At 42.0% G+C, this 20,968-nt stretch overlaps 1 protein-coding gene across 4 annotated transcripts in view; it reads right to left on the reverse strand.

The window, feature by feature from the left end:
- NUBPL (NUBP iron-sulfur cluster assembly factor, mitochondrial) overlaps nucleotides 1-20,968 on the reverse strand; it is a 61,556-nt gene that overhangs the window by 19,710 nt on the left and 20,878 nt on the right. For 2 of the 4 annotated variants that reach the window (XM_083741726.1, XM_083741727.1), the window contains exons 5-7: nucleotides 13,766-13,805; nucleotides 13,570-13,660; nucleotides 247-340 (exon numbers count right to left, since the gene is read on the reverse strand). In XM_083741726.1, coding sequence (XP_083597852.1) covers nucleotides 247-340; nucleotides 13,570-13,660; nucleotides 13,766-13,805 — 225 coding nt within the window. Of the gene's footprint in view, nucleotides 1-246; nucleotides 341-2,419; nucleotides 2,558-13,569; nucleotides 13,661-13,765; nucleotides 13,806-20,968 lie in introns of those variants that run through there. The other 2 variants (XM_083741729.1, XM_083741728.1) reach the window with 2 other exon arrangements.

The raw sequence follows: 20,968 nt of genomic DNA on the forward strand, positions 1-20,968 counted from the left end.
TCCTCTCCTTTTTTTGCCCGCGGCAGAAGGCTTTGCTCTCCCCCTTCTGCGACCTCCTCACCAAGCCGAGCGAGCGCGGGCTCCCTAACCCGTGGATTTTAGTAGGGGCAGAGAGCTGCTAGTGCGAGTGCGCCCCCCACCCAAGTTGCGCCCGGTGCGGCCGGCACCCCTGGCACCCCCCACGCTACGCCACTGCTTCTGAGTAGGCGCAGCTAGGCTGGCACTGTAAGTCCATAAAAAAGATACCTGCAATTGGGATATTCTGTGAGATTGACAGTTGTACATCTCCTGTCCCAGGTGGCATGTCAATTACTAGATAATCCAGCTGCTGCCAGTCAACCTAGAAAAGGCCACGGATGAAGCAGGAAAGAATGAATTTTAAATGTATGGGTCAAACATACTATAGTCTAGAGGGTCTCTTAGCACCAGCACCACAGACAAAGGATGCTACCATTGACATAAAAGCCTAACAGGTTAATACAGGGGCATTCTAGCACTCTTGTTTCAAGCCAGTTGCCCCCTGTGCCAGTAGAAACCTTCCTCAGTAGTCGTGAGGTGCCTGCCCAACCACTGAGGTCAGATTAGCACAGATACCCAAGCAACTGAATATTTATTAATTTAAAATGCATATCAGAGAAATGAGTCAGGTGCACAAAGTAGCCAACATGGTTTAATCTAGATTAATTGCTTGTGAAAGAACATTATGCCCATTTTATTAGCTTCCTGGAGTTCAAAGTGGTGGGGGACTGTCCTTAAAAAGCGTGACCTTTCAAAAGTTGACTGCCTGTTGTCTAAAACCTACAATTCGTTGTTCATTTATTTCAGACCAGTCCATGCTTAATTACAAAGAGACATACATCATTTTATTTGTATGCCGCCTTTCCATCATTAAAACCACGGTCAAGGCGGCTCACAACGTGGAAAAAAATTACGTAATCGCAAACATAACAAAAGTAGCAATAAGTAATAAATAAAATAAAATAACAACAAAACTGAACAATTTTCATATAAATCTTAAAATCTAAAATAAAGATGCAAAAATTAGTATCAGTAATAGCAACAACACCCCCCGCCCCAGACAACAAAAACCCCTAAACAATACCCCAGCCCAAGAGTCCATTCAGCAGCCTCAGCTTTTGTAGCTGGAGTCAATCAGGGCCCCGCCCTCTCAGCCAGGTGGGAAAAGGCCTGCAAGGCAGGGAGCAGGTCTTCCAGTACTCAAGAGCTAAAGCACAATAGTACACTCTAAGCCTCATTCTGTGTTTGGGTAAAATGAGTAATGAATTAACTAGAAACAGAAGCATACACCAGAAGAGGCACAGGTAATGCAAAGCTGTGTCTGCAAGAGTAGCACTCCCGGTGGTTTTTTTGTTGAGGTGGCCTGAATTTGGTGCTTTACTCTGTTCCACTGCTTTCAGCAGGGAGTAAACACACGCAGGAGCTCAATTGCTTGAGTGTATCCCATCCCTTCTGAAAGCAGCACAACAAGATACACACAGGTCCCACTTACTGAGCACAATGTACTCCCTGGAGATGGTTCACTAGGTGACTGTTCACGTAACTAATCCACAATTTCCACTGATTCCTATGGGAACATTTCAAATCCAGTCGTACCTTGGAAGTCAAACGGAATCCATTCCGGAAGTCCGTTTAACTTCCAAAACGTTCGGAAACCAAAGCGCGGCTTCTGATTGGTTGCAGGAAGCTCCTGCAGCCAATCAGAAGCTGCAGAAGCCCTGTCAGGCATTCAGCTTCCAAAAATAGTTTGCAAACCGGAACACTCACTTCTGGGGTTGTGGTGTTCAGGAGCCAAAACGTTTGACTTGCAAGGCGTTCGAGATCCAAGGTACAACTGTACATCATTTCTCCTATCTTCCCCCCCCCCCTCGCTTCCATGGTTTCTTCCTGAAATGGCTGTAGCCAACCAGCAGAGCAAAAACAAGTAAGGAAGTAAGGATGTGGGCAAACTCTGGGTGTGGTGCGTTTTTTAAAATAAATTTTTAAAGTAAATTTTTATTTATACCCTGCCCTTCCTGGTTCAGAAAACCGGGCTCAGGGTGGCTAACAACAAATTTAAAACACTTAATTGATGCAACAAAAAACAGCAAAAAATACAGTATAAAATGTGAATAACAATAAATTCAGAATTCAAAAATCAATTTAAGGGGGAAATCCATCCAATAAACATTAGATGATCTCCAGGGCTAGCTGGTTAAGTTAGTCCTATTTGGGCCAGCGGGGAGATCAGGGGAGAATTAGCTGTGGGATCTCAGAGGGGGTAATCCTCATAAAAAGGAGAGGGGGAGGGTATGTTTGGATAACTGATTCTTTTGCGTAAGGAGAAAGAGGGTAGCAGGATCTGCGTGTTATACACCATATTCAAATAGCACCAAACTCTCAAAGCTTAGTGTGCACTCACAATTGTTCCTCTGCAACCCAGTCTGTGTCTTTCCTGCTTTGGGTGATGGAGAGGTGAGTGTGGCTTCCCTGAAATGGCCTCGTGGGCCAAATGGAGAAGCCTTTCAGGCCTCATTAGGCCCATAGGCCAGAAGTGGCTAAAAAAAGTGTTGTCAAAAAGGGTAATGACGTCAGACATATTGAACAGATTGTACAAGAGTGGAGTCAATGAAATGAGCAACACCACTCCAGGTAAAATGTCTTTTTCAGTGAATATGAACAGAATGAGGAATTATGGAGAAAGAGTATTAAGAGGGTTACAGTGTATATTTCATAATCCAGCATTATTCAGTGCTTTGTATGGTTTTCAAAAGTGACTGACTCACATTTAGAATTTTTTTGAGACTATATGAATTGACCTTACTTATATAATCTATCGCTGAGTGATATTGCAAAGCTATTTATGTTTGGAGAAGCTGATATCAACTTCTTTTTTTAAAAAGCCCTACTTTTTAAAAAAAGAACAAAGTCAAAGAAAGCTAGTAAAAAGCTACATAAAAGTCAAATGTGCTTTTTGGCAGTAGATTAGGTCTGTATGTGCTGAAAGATTTGAGAGAGATGGTGCACAATGCACAACGAAAAAGCTAGCCAAGTACCCAAGAACACTTTTCAGTATAAAATGGTGCTTAATATGACCAGCTTTTCTTATTCAAGTATTTATTATATTTTTAGCCCATGCTTCCACAAAGGAGCAGAATATTGAAACTATTTTCCACTTCTTTATCATCACAATGACTCCTGTCAGTCATTAAGAGAGGGGCAGCCTACCAAGGCTACCCACTGGACTTCACGACTTTAAATAGGGTGAATCTGCTGTTTTGTATATTTGTTTTGTTTACTGCATTTATATACTGCCTTTCATCCAAGGATCAGCGGTCCTGAAAGACCTACACTGGCTCCCAGTACGTTTCCGAGCACAATTCAAAGTGTTGGTGCTGACCTTTAAAGCCCTAAGCGGCCTCGGCCCAGTATACGTGAAGGAGCATCTCCAGCTCCATCATTCAGCCTGGACACTGAGGTCCAGCTCCAAGGGCCTTCTGGTGGTTCCCTCACTGCGAGAAGTGAAGCTACAGGGAATCAGGCAGCGGGCCTTCTCGGTAGTGGCACCTGCCCTGTGGAACGCCCTCCCATCAGATGTCAAGGAAATAAACAACTATCTGACTTTTAGAAGACATCTGAAGACAGTCCTGTTTAGGGAAGTTTTTAATGTTTGATGTTTTATTCTGTTTTAATATTCTGTTGGGAGCCGCCCAGAGTGGCTGGGGAAACCCAGACAGATGGGTGGGGTATAAATTTATTATTATTATTATTATTATTATTATTATTAGGCAGTTTACAGTATAAAAATGCAAAAAAACACAACATAATAACAAATGCTAAGAAAATGTCTTTTGATTATGAAACAGGAAAGTAATCCTTATTTAGCCACAGGTGTTCCTTCTGTCTTGCTACCTGATGGAATTCAATAGCCTTCTTCTCCACACATTGAACTAACAAGCCTTGCCCCCAAGCTACATGCATTTACTAATCTGCAGAGTTGCTACCCACATACCATATTCAAGTAAACTTGTCTACACCACTGGGGACTCCACCCTTTGCAGTGATCACAGTATGACCCGTTGCCCTTTACATGGGGGAAACTAGAGTACCTATCAATTTTCTACCTAAATCCATTATCTTTTCTTCTTGAGAAGATTTATTTGTGCCAATGGTATGTTTTAAGAACAGTGTGACATATCTCCCCACCTCCAACTTGAAAATGGGGATGTGGAGATTTATCTGGAGAGCTTAAGTACTGTAGAGTACTGATCCAGCAGGTAAAAATCAAGAGCTTTTAATTCTAACATATTAATAATGCCTGGGGTGATTGCAAGAGATAAGATATAAATTTATTCCATGAACTCAAGGGAAAAGCACTGACTCCCTTTTCTAGCAAGCAGGCACAGGAGTTCTGAAACCTCAAGTATTCCAAGACTTTGCATAACTAGATATGGATGAAAAAGACATTAGGCACGAAAAGATAGTATTAGTAACTGAGCAATGTCTTTTTGAGGGTATTTTTCACTAGATAGTTTTATTCTAACTTTCTTAAAACACAGTAAAAAGCCATTGAATACTGTGCTGGAGAAAAGCAGGAAAGAAAATCCAGTGCTGGATTTACGTATAAGCTAAACAAGCTATAGCTTAGGGCCCCACTCTCTTGCCCCCCACAAAAAAAAATCACTATTAATATACTTCTTCTTAATTGTATTTCAGTTCGACAATTACTTTGATAAAATACATATTTTGTTATATGCAAATAGCTTTAGATACCTATTAGGTCCATAAATTACCATATAGCATATATTCAACACAAAAAACAGCAACAATTTGTTGTTAGCAAAGGACAGCTGGACTTATAAAGGGCCCCCATTACCTTCAGTAGCTCAGGGCCTCATCAAACCTAAATCCGGTCCTGGTCCCACCCCCTTTTTTTGTACATTAAGGTCACAATTTGATTGGAAGACTGCCAATCAACAGAACAGCAGTTTCATTTTTAGACGACATATGAACTTCCTGTGAACCTTCAAAATAAGTAAGATTGCAATTGCACAGCAACAGTACCTGGGGATGTAGTCAACATTTCTCTACCCTTCTCCTTCTAGTACCAGGGTTACCAACATAGTGCCCCTGAGCATACGTGTGCCCACAGAAACCTTCCCTAGGGGTCAGAGGTTCCCCTTCCCCTGATATTAGGTTTGAATTTAACATTACTTTGTAGCCAATAGGATATGGCTGTGGTATGGGCTTGCCTGCAGTTATATATGAGGTGCCCGTGACAGTTTGTCCAGTTTGCAAATGTACCCATTGGTCCAAAAAGGCTGGAAACTGTTCCTGTAGTGCTTGATAATCTTATTCCCTCAATTTCCTTCTCCTCAAAACACCACAGGACGACTGGAGGTGTAGCTCCATCTTTTATTTGCCCCATCCCCACTTTTTATGAACCACAGAACTCAGGTAGGCCTTGACTACAATTTCCATTAAAATGTCAGAAATGAGGTTGAGTATTATTTAGATCAGATTCCCAAATTATTATTATTATTATTATTATTATTATTATTATTATTATCAAATGGTTTTTTAAAAAAAGAATCCAATGGATATCAGTATTTTTTCAGTTTTCTGAAAATCTGTTAGGTCCCAGTTAATCACAGTATGCCACTTTGTTCTAGATTCATAATAATTTCCTGTTTTATATGCATTTAACATTTTCTGTGTGATATAAAAATGCCAGTTTAAACAAATGATCTAAAACATTAGGATCTTAAATCACAGGGTGTGACCTATCACACCACAGAACAATGTGGCTATGTCCATGCAAATGTCATGAATATCTGGAAATTAGGATACCTATCGTCTATGTGTAGCAAGCAAAAGGCTGTAAATTAAATTAGAATAGTTGCAGCGGCTTCTAGCTGTCTTGCATCTGGTGACAGGAGTAACAGGGTGCTAGCTTCTTAGCTATTGAAGACTGTTCAGGCCAATACTTGCAGTGTCGACAGTTGAACTGCTGTACTATGTGCTATACCTACTCCTAAGATGCATGTGTGTTCACATATAACGGTTGCGGGTGACATCTTTGTGTCTTATTAAAAAGAGATGGCATTCTACATTATCAGCCCTTTTCTTCCATTCATGATAAGCCATCTCAATCAGACTGATAGTAGTTTCTGGCTAGGGAAAATGTGTGCAAATAAACAGCCTGCAGACTGTTTCAGGGAGAAAATGGAAGCTGCACGCAAGTCTCATTTGTAAGCAACATTCTAGCAAATCATGACCTTAATCCCTCTTCTAAGATCAGTTCTGAGAAATGTGTCTATATGCAAATACTTCTTTGTGTAGGAATAAATTAGCTCAGATTAACAAAACATTATGGTAACAGGAATTCCCTCTTGCAAACAAACAAGTGAGTGTTGGTTACAAAATTATACCTGTAACACCCACCATCTGTCAGCCATTGTGCATGTGTGGAAAATGCTAAAATGTTCACTGCTTGAGTACGTACAGTGTTGTGAAACATTTCAGATGTTGGAAATGTAATTGCACTTTGCTTAAGCGCAGCATTCATCTTTTTTTTTCTTCTGAAAAAAGCATTTCCTTGACATTTATTGTTAAAGCGGTGTAATTAACTGCCATGTGGTGTCTGTGTATTTTCCCTCATTCAGGAACATCGCGAAAGCTTCTGTGGCAAATTGTTCTAATCAATCACCAGGTATAACCAACAAATTAAAACTAAAAACTATAGATATCCACATAATGTATATTCTAAGTAAGTAGAGTAAACACCACATTCCTCATGATGCAACGCAAGCAACTTGTGAAGGTGTAGATGCACAGGAATGCTGTTTAAGAACACGTTCTGTAATGTGTATCATTTGAAGAATAACAAAGAAAAGCTGTGAATTGTGCACTTGTACTAATGCCATGTTTTGTGAACAGCCTATTCCCATTAATTTAACCCATTTCGGATGAACACTAAACCATGATTTGGCACTACATAAGCATGCCTGGGGCTCATACACTCTTCTTCATCTCTGATGTAGCCACAATAAGATCAGAAGCATTTACCTCTCTGTTTCAAACTAACCAGAGTTCATCATTATATCTGAACGGGAGAGAACTTTGGCTTGAATCAGTAATAAACCATATTTAGATCAGGGTGAGACAAGGATAGCAAGTGACATACAAGCATAAATATAAAAGTGCTTGGGCTTGGTTATAGCTGGGAATCAGAATCAAGCAATTAAGCTAGTCTTTACAGGAAAGGGGAGTTTTGAAAGAAGGATCTGGATGAGCATAAATAATTCGTCCTCAAAATATTGGTTATTACGTATATGAGCCAAGCTGCACTATGTGAAGCGCTGCATGATGATAATTTCCTTGAGCCATTTCTGTATATTGGCTCCTATGTAAATTAATACAGTGCTACCTCAGGTTACAAATGCTTCAGTTTACAGACTCCGCTAATCCAGAAATAATACCTTGGGTTAAGAACTTTACTTCAGGATGAGAACAGAAATTGCGCAGAAGCAGCACAGCAGCAGTGGGAGGCCCCATTAGCTAAAGTGATGCTTCAGGTTAAAAACAGTTTCAGGTTAAGAACGGACCTCTGGAACAAAGTAAGTTCTTAACCTGGGGTACCACTGCATACCATAGCTTGGTGAACTTCAGATTTGAAGGTTCTCATCTCCCTTCATGCAGTCCAACTCCTTTGCTATTCTAGAAATTGACAGTTTGCCATTATATATGAGTGGGCAACTATGCTTATCTTTCAATCCAAAACTGGAAACCCCTTCACATAGTTCCCCAATTCTGATTTTGAGCACAAACCACAATTTGTCAGTTTTGATCCTAACAGCAGACAAGGGCATTCAGAAGAAATCTCAGTAGGGAAAAGGCACATATGAGCCCAGGACCAATGGCCAATCATTTATTTGGCCATTACTTCTGAACTTTGAAGCAGCCTTAAGTGTTTTTTTTGGAAATGTATCATTTGACAAGTAACCGTTTCCCTCATTATTCTTTTTCATATGGAAATGTATAAGCAGGACAAAAAAACTTTATAAAAAAATATATTGCTTTTTGCAATAATCCTTACTTGTTAAGCACATATAGGAGAGTTCATGCTTTTGGTTGAAAGACCGCAAGAGCAAACTACACATTGCATGAAATAAAAACAAAAATTGGTCACCTCACTCCGACTGTGAACTTTTCCTACTCTCAAATGTCTATGTAATCAAAAGTGGAGCTCACACTCTGGCACTTATTTCCATTTATATCAAGTAAAGGTTCCATTAAAAACCTACACTGCATGAAAGACATTTGTGTAATAGTATTAGCGTAGCAAATGCTAACATCACAGCAGTGTCTATCATCTTTGTACAAGGGAAACGGGGGAGGTTTACCTGCCATTTCAAACAGATTAGAGACCAATCCTCCCTCCTACAGTCAAGGTTTGGTATCCAATGGCTGCATGAGTGGAAGGCTGTGCCTTCAACAAAATTCAGTTATCCCTTTCAGGCCCTGCACTCTCCAGACAGCCACTCCAGAAGGTTGGAGGACATTCCTGCAGCATATGAGTTGTACTGTATCCTCTGTGGGATGCAATCCATTGGTACAGTGGTACCTCTGGTTACGAACTTAATTCATTCCAGAGGTCCGTCCTTAACCTGAAACCGTTCTTAACCTGAGGTACCACTTTAGCTAATGGGGTCTCCTGCTGCCGCCACGCCACCGGCGTGCGATTTCTGTTCTCATCCTGAGGTAAAGTTCTTAACCCGAGGTACTACTTTCTGGATTAGCGGAGTCTGTAATCCTAAGTGTTTGTAACCTGAGGTGTTTGTAACCCGAGGTACCACTGTATAGTCAAATACAACATTCCTTGTTTCCCTAGAGTGGGCACAGGCAGGGGAACATCCAGTCAGTGTAACATCCTGTTCCACTGGTCTGGAGCATCCTCCCCCTGCATGTGATATAGAAGATGGGCATGGCTCGGGCTGACTCCATAAAAGAGCCGAGCCATGCAGCCATTTTCTCAGTCTTGATTCTTGCAGTTTTGTCTAGTTTGTCTTGATCTCTTGCTTCACTTGTTCTCTTGCTTGCTGTTCTCCTGCTCTCCTGCAGCCATTTTGTTCTATTGGTGTAATTTTGCTGTCACCCAGCAGCACATGAGTTCAGTCTCAATATAAGAGATGAACTCAGTTACTTATATAACTATTAAGTAAAGCCTGCCTTTCAGGGATCAAATAGTGAACTGAAATGCGAGTACCGTATTTTTCGCCCTATAGGATGCACCGGCCCATAGGACGCACCTAGATTTGGGGGGGGGATTTTTTTTTTCCTCCAGGCACAGGGCTGGGGCGGGGGAAGCCCGAGCTTCCCCCGACCCCAGCCCCCAGAACGGGTCCCAGTGGGCAGCTTCAGCATTGCTCTGGGAGCTTGCGGGGCTGGGGGAAGCCCGAGCTTCCCCCGTCCCCAGCCCCCAGAACGGGTCCGGGAGCGACGGCGAGTTTGCGCAACCTCGCCATTGCTCCCGGAGCTTGCCTGCGGGGCTGGGGGTGGGGGAAGCCCGAGCTTCCCTTGGCCCCAGCCCCCAGAACAGGCTGTTGCCCGCAAGCCTTGCGAGCCCGCAGGAACTCCCCCCCCCCCGGGCTCGCAAGGCTTGCGGGCACCTGTGCGAAGCACGGGGCATCCTCCGGAGGGCGTCCCGTGCTTCGGGCTGCTGCCCGCAAGCCTTTCGAGCCCGCTTGAACTCCCGCCGGGCTTGCAAGGCTTGCGGACAGCTTCCTGAAGCCTGGAGAGCGAGAGGGGTCGGTGCGCACCGACCCTTCTCGCTCTCCAGGCTTCAGCGAAAGCCTGCATTCACCCCATAGGACGCACACACATTTCCCCTTCATTTTTGGAGGGGAAATAAGTGCGTCCTTATAGGGCAAAAAATACGGTAAACTTTTTGTTGCTTTACTCAGAAAGATTCTAGTGTCTTTATTCTTTTAAGGGGGATCAAAGGGGACACCAGGAAATAATCTTAACTAAGAGATTCAAACGAATCTGCAAACTAGCTTCCAACTATATTGAGGGGAATCTACTCTGCTACATCACATACTAGCGTGAGTGAAGGAAGGACATACTTATTCAATATATCCCTTCCTACTATCCTTAACATTCCCACATCCTCACCCTCTACTGCAGCTTTCTTTAGCCCAAACTGACTGGAAATCTCCCTACCCCCGGCCCCATTCTCTAAAGAGGTTTTTTAAAGAGTGCAGTAGCTGTGGAGGGGGAAGAGAAGAAGATAAATGTCTGCTGTGTGAGCCATCTTCTACTCACACAACTGTTAAATAATACTTATCTGTTTCGAAGCATAAACCCAACAAAAACAGGTGCCTGCATACTCAAACAAAATAACCAGGTTCTTCAGTGGCGCCATTAACTGCAGTTATTAACTATTGTTACCAAAAACGTTATTCTTTATACCGAGTGATGGATCTGAGGATGAAATGCATTCACTCTGAAGTCACTCTGCTGGAAAATCTCAAGGCTAACAATGTAAGAGGTTGTTGACATTTCCAACTGATCTCTTAAAAATGTGATGGCTTTGTAGCGACCATTAAAACTTACTGAATTGCTGGTTATTTCCCATAGCGTATATTGTAATTTGTATTTACAATAATTGCCTCACTACAGCCTATTTAAATAATAATAATTATGGTATTTGAGCATGAAAATGCCTCTACAGAGGGACAGCATATACAAGAATATAGAGGCTTAAGTAGTTTTTGGAAAGTGAGTCTTGAATAGAGCGAGCCCTGGCTAGAATTAACTGTTTTAAGAGCACAGATGTTAACTATGATTAAGGCTGAAAGGGGAATGTTTCCAAGGAGGAGAGGAGCTCACATCTTCCCCCAGGTAATGCTATACTACATTACGGATATTTGCAGCAGGGCTAGGGGATACACATCATTATGCCTGCACCAACCACTAATGGAAAGGATATCATCTATTTCAGTGGGCTTGACTACAGAATTGGGGATCGTCATTCAACTGTCATGTCCCAGAATACCTCTTCCAGAAGCATAATGAAGTCTCAGTTCAGCAGTCTCTTTTCCTGAGTAGCTAAAAGTTCCATGCTCTCTTAGAATCCATAAAGAATATAAACAGAATAGTTTTAATGTTATCAGACAGTTGTATTTGCACCTGCCTTGGGAGCATCTGCAGAACCTAATTCTGCTAAACTTCTATAAGGAAAAAAATACCATGATATACCTCATAGTTTTCTGTGTCGCACCCTTATGAAAGAAACTTCATATTCTAAAACTGATGATAAAGGCCATTTCACAATATTGCCTAGTTTTATATGCAAGTCCATGGATCTCTTCTACTGGCTGCAATAAAATGCATTAGGAATATTAGATCTGACTGACTTAATTTTCTTGAGATCTTTATTTAATATTTTATAACCCTGTCTCAATGTCTGGGAGCCCCTTAAACTCAATGTATTCTATCATAAACCAAGATTAAGAAGGCAATTTATGTGACCAGAAAAGGAGGAGCAGAACGAACTATTACTTTCAATTCTGCTGTAAAACAAAAGTTACAACCAGGCTATTAATGCACAAAATAATTAAACCTCCCCACCCCCTTTTTTTTTGTAAAGCTCTAAACTTAAAAACAACTTCTGAACAGTAGTTTAACCTGCGGTGACCAGTAATAAAATGTGGATATAAGAGTCATAGAAAATCCAATCAAACCCAGCTTTGGAACAATAAAATATTTTATTTAATGACTGCTTGTGATGCCTGAATCTCTACAATGTAAATGTCCTGGTCACAGAATTAAATCTGGTAAACTATGAGTAATAACCTACTGCCACAAGCAGAAGTAAGATTTTAACACACACTCATGAAAACACACTGCAATTATATGTATACAGTTAAAAATATAGTTAAAAAACCTTCCTCTTCAACAGATTCTACTTGTCTTTGCTGGTATCTGTAAGCATTTTGTTTTCCTGAAAGGAAACTCCATTTGTCCTGATGCAGGATTAAGGAGCAGATAGTTTATACACAAAAGGAAAATGCTTTGATTGGAGGAAAGTCCTTCTTAAAGCCTTCTTGCAGCTACAAGTGAAATTCCATTGTCAGGGAAAATCATTAACGGCCCCTGTGTCAAGGCACTACCATTTCTTTTTTACTTCTGGATCTGCTAGATTACAACTGCATCTTTAGTTGCTAGGTAACAACCAACTCAGTATACACCATTATCAACACCCACGAGAAAGAAACTGCCATCTGCTTCTCATTTGGGAATTCCATTGACTGAAGCAATATTGCAGTTATTGCAACCCCACCCCCACAAATCATCCTTGGTTTCCCTCAGCCTTGCTTGTTAGTAAAGCAGGTACTGATATCAGAACTGTGGTATATTATGTTTTGGGTAGTGACCGAATAAGAATAAGGCATGTTTGAAGGGAGGGGGGAGAGACGCCACCACAGGCAATTGTGATATGTTAAAAACCACACTACCAAAAAAGAAATAGTGTTTCCAAACACGTAATAATCTCCCAGTACTAGCAGATGCCTTATCCAGTTGTGCTACGTGGTTATGCTTATCTTTATGTTAACAGACAATACTGGTGCTGCACTAAGAACAGCAATGGTTGGAGTAAAATCTTATTTTAAGGTGGTTGGCAGAAATTAAGGCTGGAAGTAGCTATTACAGCAGACAGGAAACAGAAGCCCTTCATCACCTCCATAACATCTAATAATGGCTTAATGGGTACCATCACACGTTTTTGTTCTGCCTCAGTTCCACTTCATAGGCTACTGTTTGCTTGAATTGTCCAATTATGTCCCACCATGCATTGTTGCCATTAGAAGTTACTAACAACAAAGAGGAATGAGACAAGGAGCGATTTCTTTCAGCAGAAGCCCTATGTCCGCCATATCATCTAGCCTTGGCTTCAAAGATCTAATATAGATATTGTCCACGAAAGCAAATTTCAGCTGCTTATCAAACAGAATGATCCACTATTTATTTGACTAGAAAGTTGCTAAATGCAGAAGGCTACCTAATAGCAAGTCAGACAATGGTACATTGACCTTGTGTTGTCTACACTGACTGATAACTGTTCTCCTGAGTTTGAAGCAGGGGTCTTCCCCAGCCCTACCTGGAGATGATGGGACCTTCTGCGTGCAAAGCTCAGACACCAATTTATGGTCCTCCACTAACGGAGAGCAATGGGATGGATTCAGCTAACCCAGCGCCCTAGCAGAAGGAAGCACAAGGATACCCACTCATGCTATGAGGCTCTCTCCCCTTGTCCTCCCCCTGTGCTTCCCCCCAAATCAGCTCTGGAGGGTTGGGTGAATCCTCGGAACAGTGTGAGAGGGGAGGAGAGGGAGGGAGGATCCTTCCACCTGGTTCTCAGTATTTCCGCCTTCTTTTAAAATGCTTTCATACACAGTGATCAGCACTGGCTTGAATAACTTTATCATCTTTCCTTGGTTTATCAATGAAAGGCGGGGGGGGGGGATCCATTTCTTCAAAAAGCAACATGTTTATATAACTCCTTACCTGTCTCAACAGCTTCTCAATGGCTGACATTACCATGGGGCCTCTCCAGACAATTGGTGCAGTCTCTTCTACCAAGAAACCTATGGACATACTACAAGAGAAATGCAATTTTTTTTTTCAACTTTCAGACATGTTACAAGGAGCAAAATAGAGAAAGAAAATATGTAAAATGGATTTGAACCTACAGGTTGCTTACCATGCAATTCCATAGTTCACAAGAGGCCTCATTAAGTTTTCTAGAATGGAAAATGTGTTTTAAAAATACATTTTTAGAAATTATTATTGTAAGTTCTGTTCGTTATGACTGTGAAAATGTGTAGAAACTAGAGGCATCTATAAGAGCAATATGCACCCTCTCAAAGTTTTATGACTTCACTGCAAAGCAGAGGGCCAGTCAAGACATTAACATATAACCAAGGTTAGCACGATTCAGTTTGTTGCTTTAACCTAGTAAGATCTCACATATACACTATAACCATGGTAATTTCTGGATTCTGTAACTGTGATATGTTGTTGTTATTGGACTGTTTTCCAAGATATTACATCTTTCTCCCTAACTGTCCTCAGGGAAAATAAGCTATATCAATTCTACATTAGGCTTGATACCTAGAGATATGCTAAGAACCTTCTTAACATGGGTGAAGACGAGTCCAATAAACCAGACTCTAAAGCCAGAATATTCTATCCAGAGAGAGGACCTGCTACCAGTCAAACTAAAAAGGTAGCTAAAGCTTACTTAAGGAGAGTCCCAAGAAAATGCTGCATCAGCAAGTCAACAGAAATGTGGTTTCTGACATTATTATATTGCAACTCTACTCCATAGATTTCTTTCTGAAGTTTGGTACCATTTAAGATTCTTAACAAGAGTTTACTTGATGAAAAACAGAATATGACATGTCACTGAGAAGCAAAACATCTTGCATTCATTCAGACACTACACTTTCCCTCAAGAAACCTTGCACTTCCATATTATTATTTTTTGCAATATTCAGCAGTTAATAAAATAAAATTCATAGTTACCAGCCTGTGCTAGGGTGCCCAGACTGCTCAAAAATGCTTATCAGAAGGAAATGAAACAAAAGTCATCATATGGACAACCTTCTATTAATATTGCAGTTAATCCTTGCGCATGCTTCACCACTCAGAATAGCCCCACGGATGCTCTTAAAACGTCTTTTTCTATATGCTTGACTATGCTGAAAGCCGAAAACCATAGGAGACTATGGCTGCACTGTTGTAGATTGATTAAATACACCAACATCAATGGGTCTTTAGCAAAAGCAAAGACATACTTGTTTGCATTTTTGACTTAAAACCTATAAGTACGTAAGCCAAGTTCACCCGCCATGTAAGCTGCAGTGAATGGGTTACCATTATTTTGTCAATGGGGGCTGCTTTGCTTCTTCCAGCACACAGAAGAAGCAAAAACATGATTCCTGACTTAGCATTGTATTTGAACTTTGTACTTCGTTTCAGTAGATCATCATGGTTTGACAATTCTACATCATGTTTTCTTGGGTTTCATATGTTTGGGGGAGGGGGACGGAATCTGGAAACCAAACAGACAGGGTATGTACAGAAGGGGGAAACTGTGACATACAGCTAGCACTTTATTTCAAGTTACTTCCATAGTGGTTCCCACCACCGCAGAGACAAGCCACTTTTCAGATTAGGGGGGGGAAAAGGCTTGCCTTTTCAGCAGTGGGAACTGCAACACCAAACACAACTAAAAGAGATTTGGCATTCCGGTGCTGCGGTACCAGCATGGCTTGCAGCCTTAGAATTTAAAACAAACCACAGACATAAAATGTGGCAACAAGTGTAGGACTTAAAAGGTGCATTTTAAAGTGGCTGGTGCCGTTGACAATAGTCCATGATTACAACTATTAATTTCCCTTCTCCAAAATTATATTTCAGTGCATAGTTATTGAGCAGTTACTCCTCCACATCTACTTAAAAATAAGACTGCGGCATGAGCTTACTCAGAAGCTTGGGAATCCGTTGCATCATGAACACCACCTTTTTGTAGAGCTGAAATCTTTCACCACTCAAAATCATCATTATTATCCACCTCCTCACTTTTTCACGATGTCTCATCAGGAAGAGCACAAAAGACTACCATGGACAAATGGTATCACTTGCCACAATGCTATTCAGGGGGAGTATTGCAGCATAAACTTTGAACTCTTATTACCTGGCAGCTGCACAGACTATATAGGATGTGAATTCAGGAGATCTGAAGGCCATCTCTGAACAAATGTGATTAATCAAATAAAATTCCTACTGAAAGGAAGAAGGTCCTCTGTCTATCACTAGCCCTTTCCCAAACAATTAGGATTTGCATTTATGGGGCCTTGTGCATATTTAATAGCAGCAAATAAATAGTCCAACTATCCCTGTTTACTTGAAACATTCCCTGTTTTCTAGGGACCTGTCCTGAGTCAGCAGCAACAATATACCAGAACTGCCACATAGGAGTATGGAGTAGAATAATAGAATCTTAGAATTGGAAGGGACCCAAGGGTCATGTAGTCCAATCCCCTGCAATGCAAGAATCTCAGCTAAAGCATCCATGACACATGGACATCCAATCTCTGCTTAAAGTGTGCCTAAAGCAACAACAAAAAAGCTAGCATAATCAACCAACTGGGAGGCTTTCTTGCTTATTTTTCTCCCCCTTGCCTTATAATCTAATGATAGCAAAAGCATTAAAACAGTTGCTCTAACTATTCTGTCACATTTCTGATTTAATTAAGATTTTTCTTCTCCTCAATGACATAAGGCCCAATTCAAGATGAGCATCACCAGTAATACACCTAGAAGGAAGTTTTCCACATTGCCTCCATCACAGTAAAATGCATGTATCATACACACCTCCTCATGCTTTTGGAAATATTAGTGCTTTAGCCTAGCTGTGTTGCCAAGGCCAGTTATTAAAAGACTGAGAAGAACACACAAAATAACACTTGTTACCTATTTTTCATTGTTAGGAACAACGTGTACCGTACAGAATGCTCAGCAACAAGGCCTATTATAAAGCTCTGAGTGCCTTTAATATCCCACATTGCTGCTAAAATTTACTCATCTATACAACAAATACATTCAAAGACACAGACATTTCTGTTTGTTGCAGCAAAAGCAGTAAAGGATCTTGTGACGTCTTGAAGGCTAAGAAATGTACTATGGCATCAGCTTTCAGGAACTTCATGCATCAAATGACGTAGACTCTAGTCCATGAAACCTTACACCATAATAAATTTGTTAGCCTTTAAGGTGCAACAAGGCTGCATTTCTCTAGGTATGCTTTATGTTTCACTCAGAAATCTTCCCACCTCGCAAAAGACAACCAGGCAACCTAGGAAAGAACATAACTGAACTTCTAAACTGTAATACACATTTAAAAAAATTTTTAAACAGGATCGGCCTTAAAGTAGTTGTTTTAAAATTGTTTACTCTGTTAAGAATGCCAAAACTTACCTAAGAAAAATGTCAGAAATTGAAAAGGGCAACACTTACATTTCTACTTAGCTTGCTATAGCCACTGCAAGTGCTTTAGAATAGAACACTGAATTAAGAACTAAATCATTTCCCTACCAACGAGATCAGTTATTTATCATCCGGCACCTCAGTCCTATATTGCTGGCAATCATCCATCTTTGTAAAATAATGAGGCTCCCTCCAGTGAAAGTAAGAGAAAAGAGCCCTCTCTGTGACCTGATGCCTTGGTGGTGATATGAAGAATCAAACTTCCCTAGCATCTCTTGATCTCACAGGCTAAATCCAAAGAAAAGACAACCATCAACACATGGGGTGACATGAATGTGATAGAGTGTGTACAGATTGTCCCTTTTCTGCCTCACAGAACCCCAAATTATTATTTATTTGGCATGTAAAGCCACAATTTCCAGCATCTGTGTCACAAACTTCCTTCTGTCCTATTATGCAACATGTTACATGCATTGCAGATTATGTGTTTTTACGCTAAAGTAAAATACAGCTACCAACCGTATCTGAATTACAACCATGGTGCTTCCAAATGAGTGTTTTAAAATCAGACAGTACGGCTTTTTCACTTCAGAAAGCAATTCAGTACGTACTGGTCCAAGCTGGGGACAGCTCCATTGACAGTATTTACTACTTTCTGTCTGCAAATTAAACAAACTGCTGCTGTTTAGTCCAGCTACTTTTCTTGCAACTCCAAGACTAAATACTTAATCTCTCCTGAAGATTCTTCGAAAAGTTTTTTTAAAAGAAATTGGAATAGTTGAACTAGGACGGTGCTGCTACTAGAAAGCAAACAGGGGTAGTCTCGGAGGAAATCTCTCTTTCATTGCTAAAAACAAAATATGAAAGTTGGACCGTCTATTCCTCCCTAGAGTCCTTCCGGATCAACTGCTTATTTCTGCTAGTTTCATACTACCACAATATTGGGTACATTTTAGCAGTATCTCCCAAGGAATATGTAGGCTCCCTCCCAACCACTACTCCCTTCAAGCAAAAGTACATAGTATGGACCCAAAAACTATCTGTCAGTAGACACTCCACTCACCCCTTTCTGAAGGGGAAGGAATCATCTGGCAGCTAAGTAAGCCTGGCATTTAGGGGACAGCAAAACATTTAATAATACATTAATGAAAATTTGTGGACTAAGGGGGGGCTCCCTTGAGGGGGAAGGGAGCTCAAAACTAAACTACCGTATTTTTCGTCCCATAGGACGCTCCGTCCCATAGGACGCACCTAGTTTTTTGGGGGGGAAATAAAGGGAAAATTTTTCCCTTTATTTCCCCCCACCCAAAAGCAGGTCGGGAAACCGAACCAGGTCGAAGAACAGCGGGATGGCGGCACTGCACCTCCCTGCTGTGGGGCGGGCCGATGTCTGCCCAGCGTGAGGGGCGCTCTGCTTCAGGGCGCCCCACCTGCCAGGCGGCAGGCTGCTATCCGCAGCGTGGGGAGCCCTGCGGGGAACTCCTGCAGGGCTCCCCACGCTGCGGATGTGTTCCCGAAGCCCCAGGTGCCCTGAAAGCAGAGCGCCCGACGCTCCAGGAAACAGGCTACTATCCACAGCCTAGACAGCCCTGCGGGAACTCCCGCAGGGCTGCCTAGGCTGCGGATGTCTTCCTGAAGCCTGGAGAGCGAGAGGGGTCAGTGCGCACCGACCCCTCTCGCTCTCCACGCTTCAGCGAAAGCCTGCATTCGCCCCATAGGACGCACCCAGATTTCCCCTTCATTTTTGGAGGGGGAAAAGTGCGTCCTATAGGGTGAAAAATACGGTACTGAGGGCCCTAATCTTCCAAGATTTTGTGTTCTACACAGATAAAACCAGCCGTAAGACACACATCCAATGTTAACAGGTAAGGAGTTTCAGAAGGTGTGGATTAGCTCCAAAAAACCAATTACTTGGTGTTCTTCCTACTCCTATTCCTATGCCACGACATTCCCAGGACTTTGGATAACAAATCTTCACATGAAGATGAAACAATATATGTCACTAATGTAAGAATCTCTTATCCCACAAAGGTTTGAGACATTATGGTAACACTAAGTACGAGCACAGATAATTTTTCTCAGCCATTAAACACTTGTAATGGTCTCTATTATGGTGCCCTGACCATAGGATCTTCCACATCAATACGTGTGGTTAGGAAACCAGGTAGGATGTGACACAGATCATTTCACAATTAGTCTTTACAGATCTGGTTTGCGTTCCAAGGCTCAACCATTGCGTTAAAAAGGTAAAGGTACCCCTGCCCGTACAGGCCAGTCGTGTCCGACTCTAGGGTTGTGCGCCCATCTCACTTAAGAGGCTGGGGGCCAGCGCTGTCCGGAGACACTTCCAGGTCACGTGGCCAGCGTGACGAAGCTGCTCTCGCGAGCCAGCACCAGCGCAGCACACGGAAATGCTGTTTACCTTCCCGCTATAAAGCGGTACCTATTTATCTACTTGCACTTAGGGGTGCTTTCGAACTGCTAGGTGGGCAGGAGCTGGGACCGAAAGACGGGAGCTCACCCCGCCGCACGGATTCGAACCGCCGACCATGCGATCGGCAAGCCCTAGGCGCTGAGGTTTTCCCCACAGCGCCACCCGCGTCCCCCTCAACTATTGCGTTACCTGGTTCCAAAAGCAGTGCTTAACTCTAGCCACATGCATGCCCTACTGTCCAAGCTACTGAATATTTGTACAGCACACATAATTTCTTTCAGTTATAGGATTTTTATTCTGACAACTATGCCACAATTCATTACTCCAGGTTGCCAGGGAAGGTGGGAGGCGGCAGCACTGCAACTGTACACTGGAAAAGCAGCACAAGCCTCTCTTCATTTCCACACAAATAAGCCCTATTTGGGTGCTCTAATCACATGACTGTTAACACACAGAAAAGCAGGGCCCTTTGAGGCCCCCACCCTCACAAGTTTGGGAGGCAATGCCTGTGAAGTGGATCTAATCAGTTGTACGCCCATAGGCTCCTCCCATAACTGAGAGCCCCGCACAATCAGGGTTTCAGTTAAGGGGGTGGGAATACATGTATGCAGGTACGTAGTTCCCTTTTAAAGACACTGACCAACAATGCAGAGGCCCAGATGGTGCGATCTTTCCCACCACCACCGCCAAAAGATAACATGAACTGGACTTCTGTATGATCAGGCAATCAAGTGGCAGGCTGGAACCTGCACGGCGTTCACATTTCCCCATCGCCACACTATTGTAGCACTACCCTAGAATGCTTGGTAAGCAGCTACACCAGAACTATAGCATTTCCGCTTTTTTTTTTTTTTTAGTGCATACAACTTTACTCCATTCTAGTTGTGTCGCCCACACTGAGGAAACTGCATCCCTATTACGTAGTTCCATTTGTTTTAAAGATTTACATATCAACCTTCAGCAAAGCTAAATTCCAGGACAATTTACAAACACAGTTAAAATATGGTGTTGTTTTTTTAAAAAGAAACCAGAATGCTTTCAAATACAGTGGTAGCTCGTTTTTTGAACCCAATCTGTTCCAGAAGACCGTTTGAGTTCTGAAACGTTCAAAAACCGAAAACTCAATAGCCTACAGCTAGGCCTCAGGATCTTGCACTCAGCGGAAACTGCATAGCATGTTCAACTTTCGAGGTGTGTTTGAAAACCGAAGCATTTACTTCTGGGTTTGCGGCATTCAAAAACTGAAATGTTCATCAATGGAGATGTTCAAAAACCAAGGTACCACTATAAATGCATTAAAAGAAGTCTGGAAGGATTAAGACTCACATTTGTTTGGCACCAAAAAGTTAACATGGATGCCTGTTGAGCCTCTCAGGAAGAGAACTCCAGATGTTATCACTGAGAATGGCTGCTATTTAGTTATGACACATCCTACCTTGGATGATGGGGACACCTGAAGGCAAGGGTCCAAAGATTATC

The sequence above is a fragment of the Podarcis gaigeae genome (assembly GCF_964106915.1).
Source record: "Podarcis gaigeae genome assembly, chromosome: 1".
Lineage (NCBI taxonomy): Eukaryota > Metazoa > Chordata > Lepidosauria > Squamata > Lacertidae > Podarcis > Podarcis gaigeae.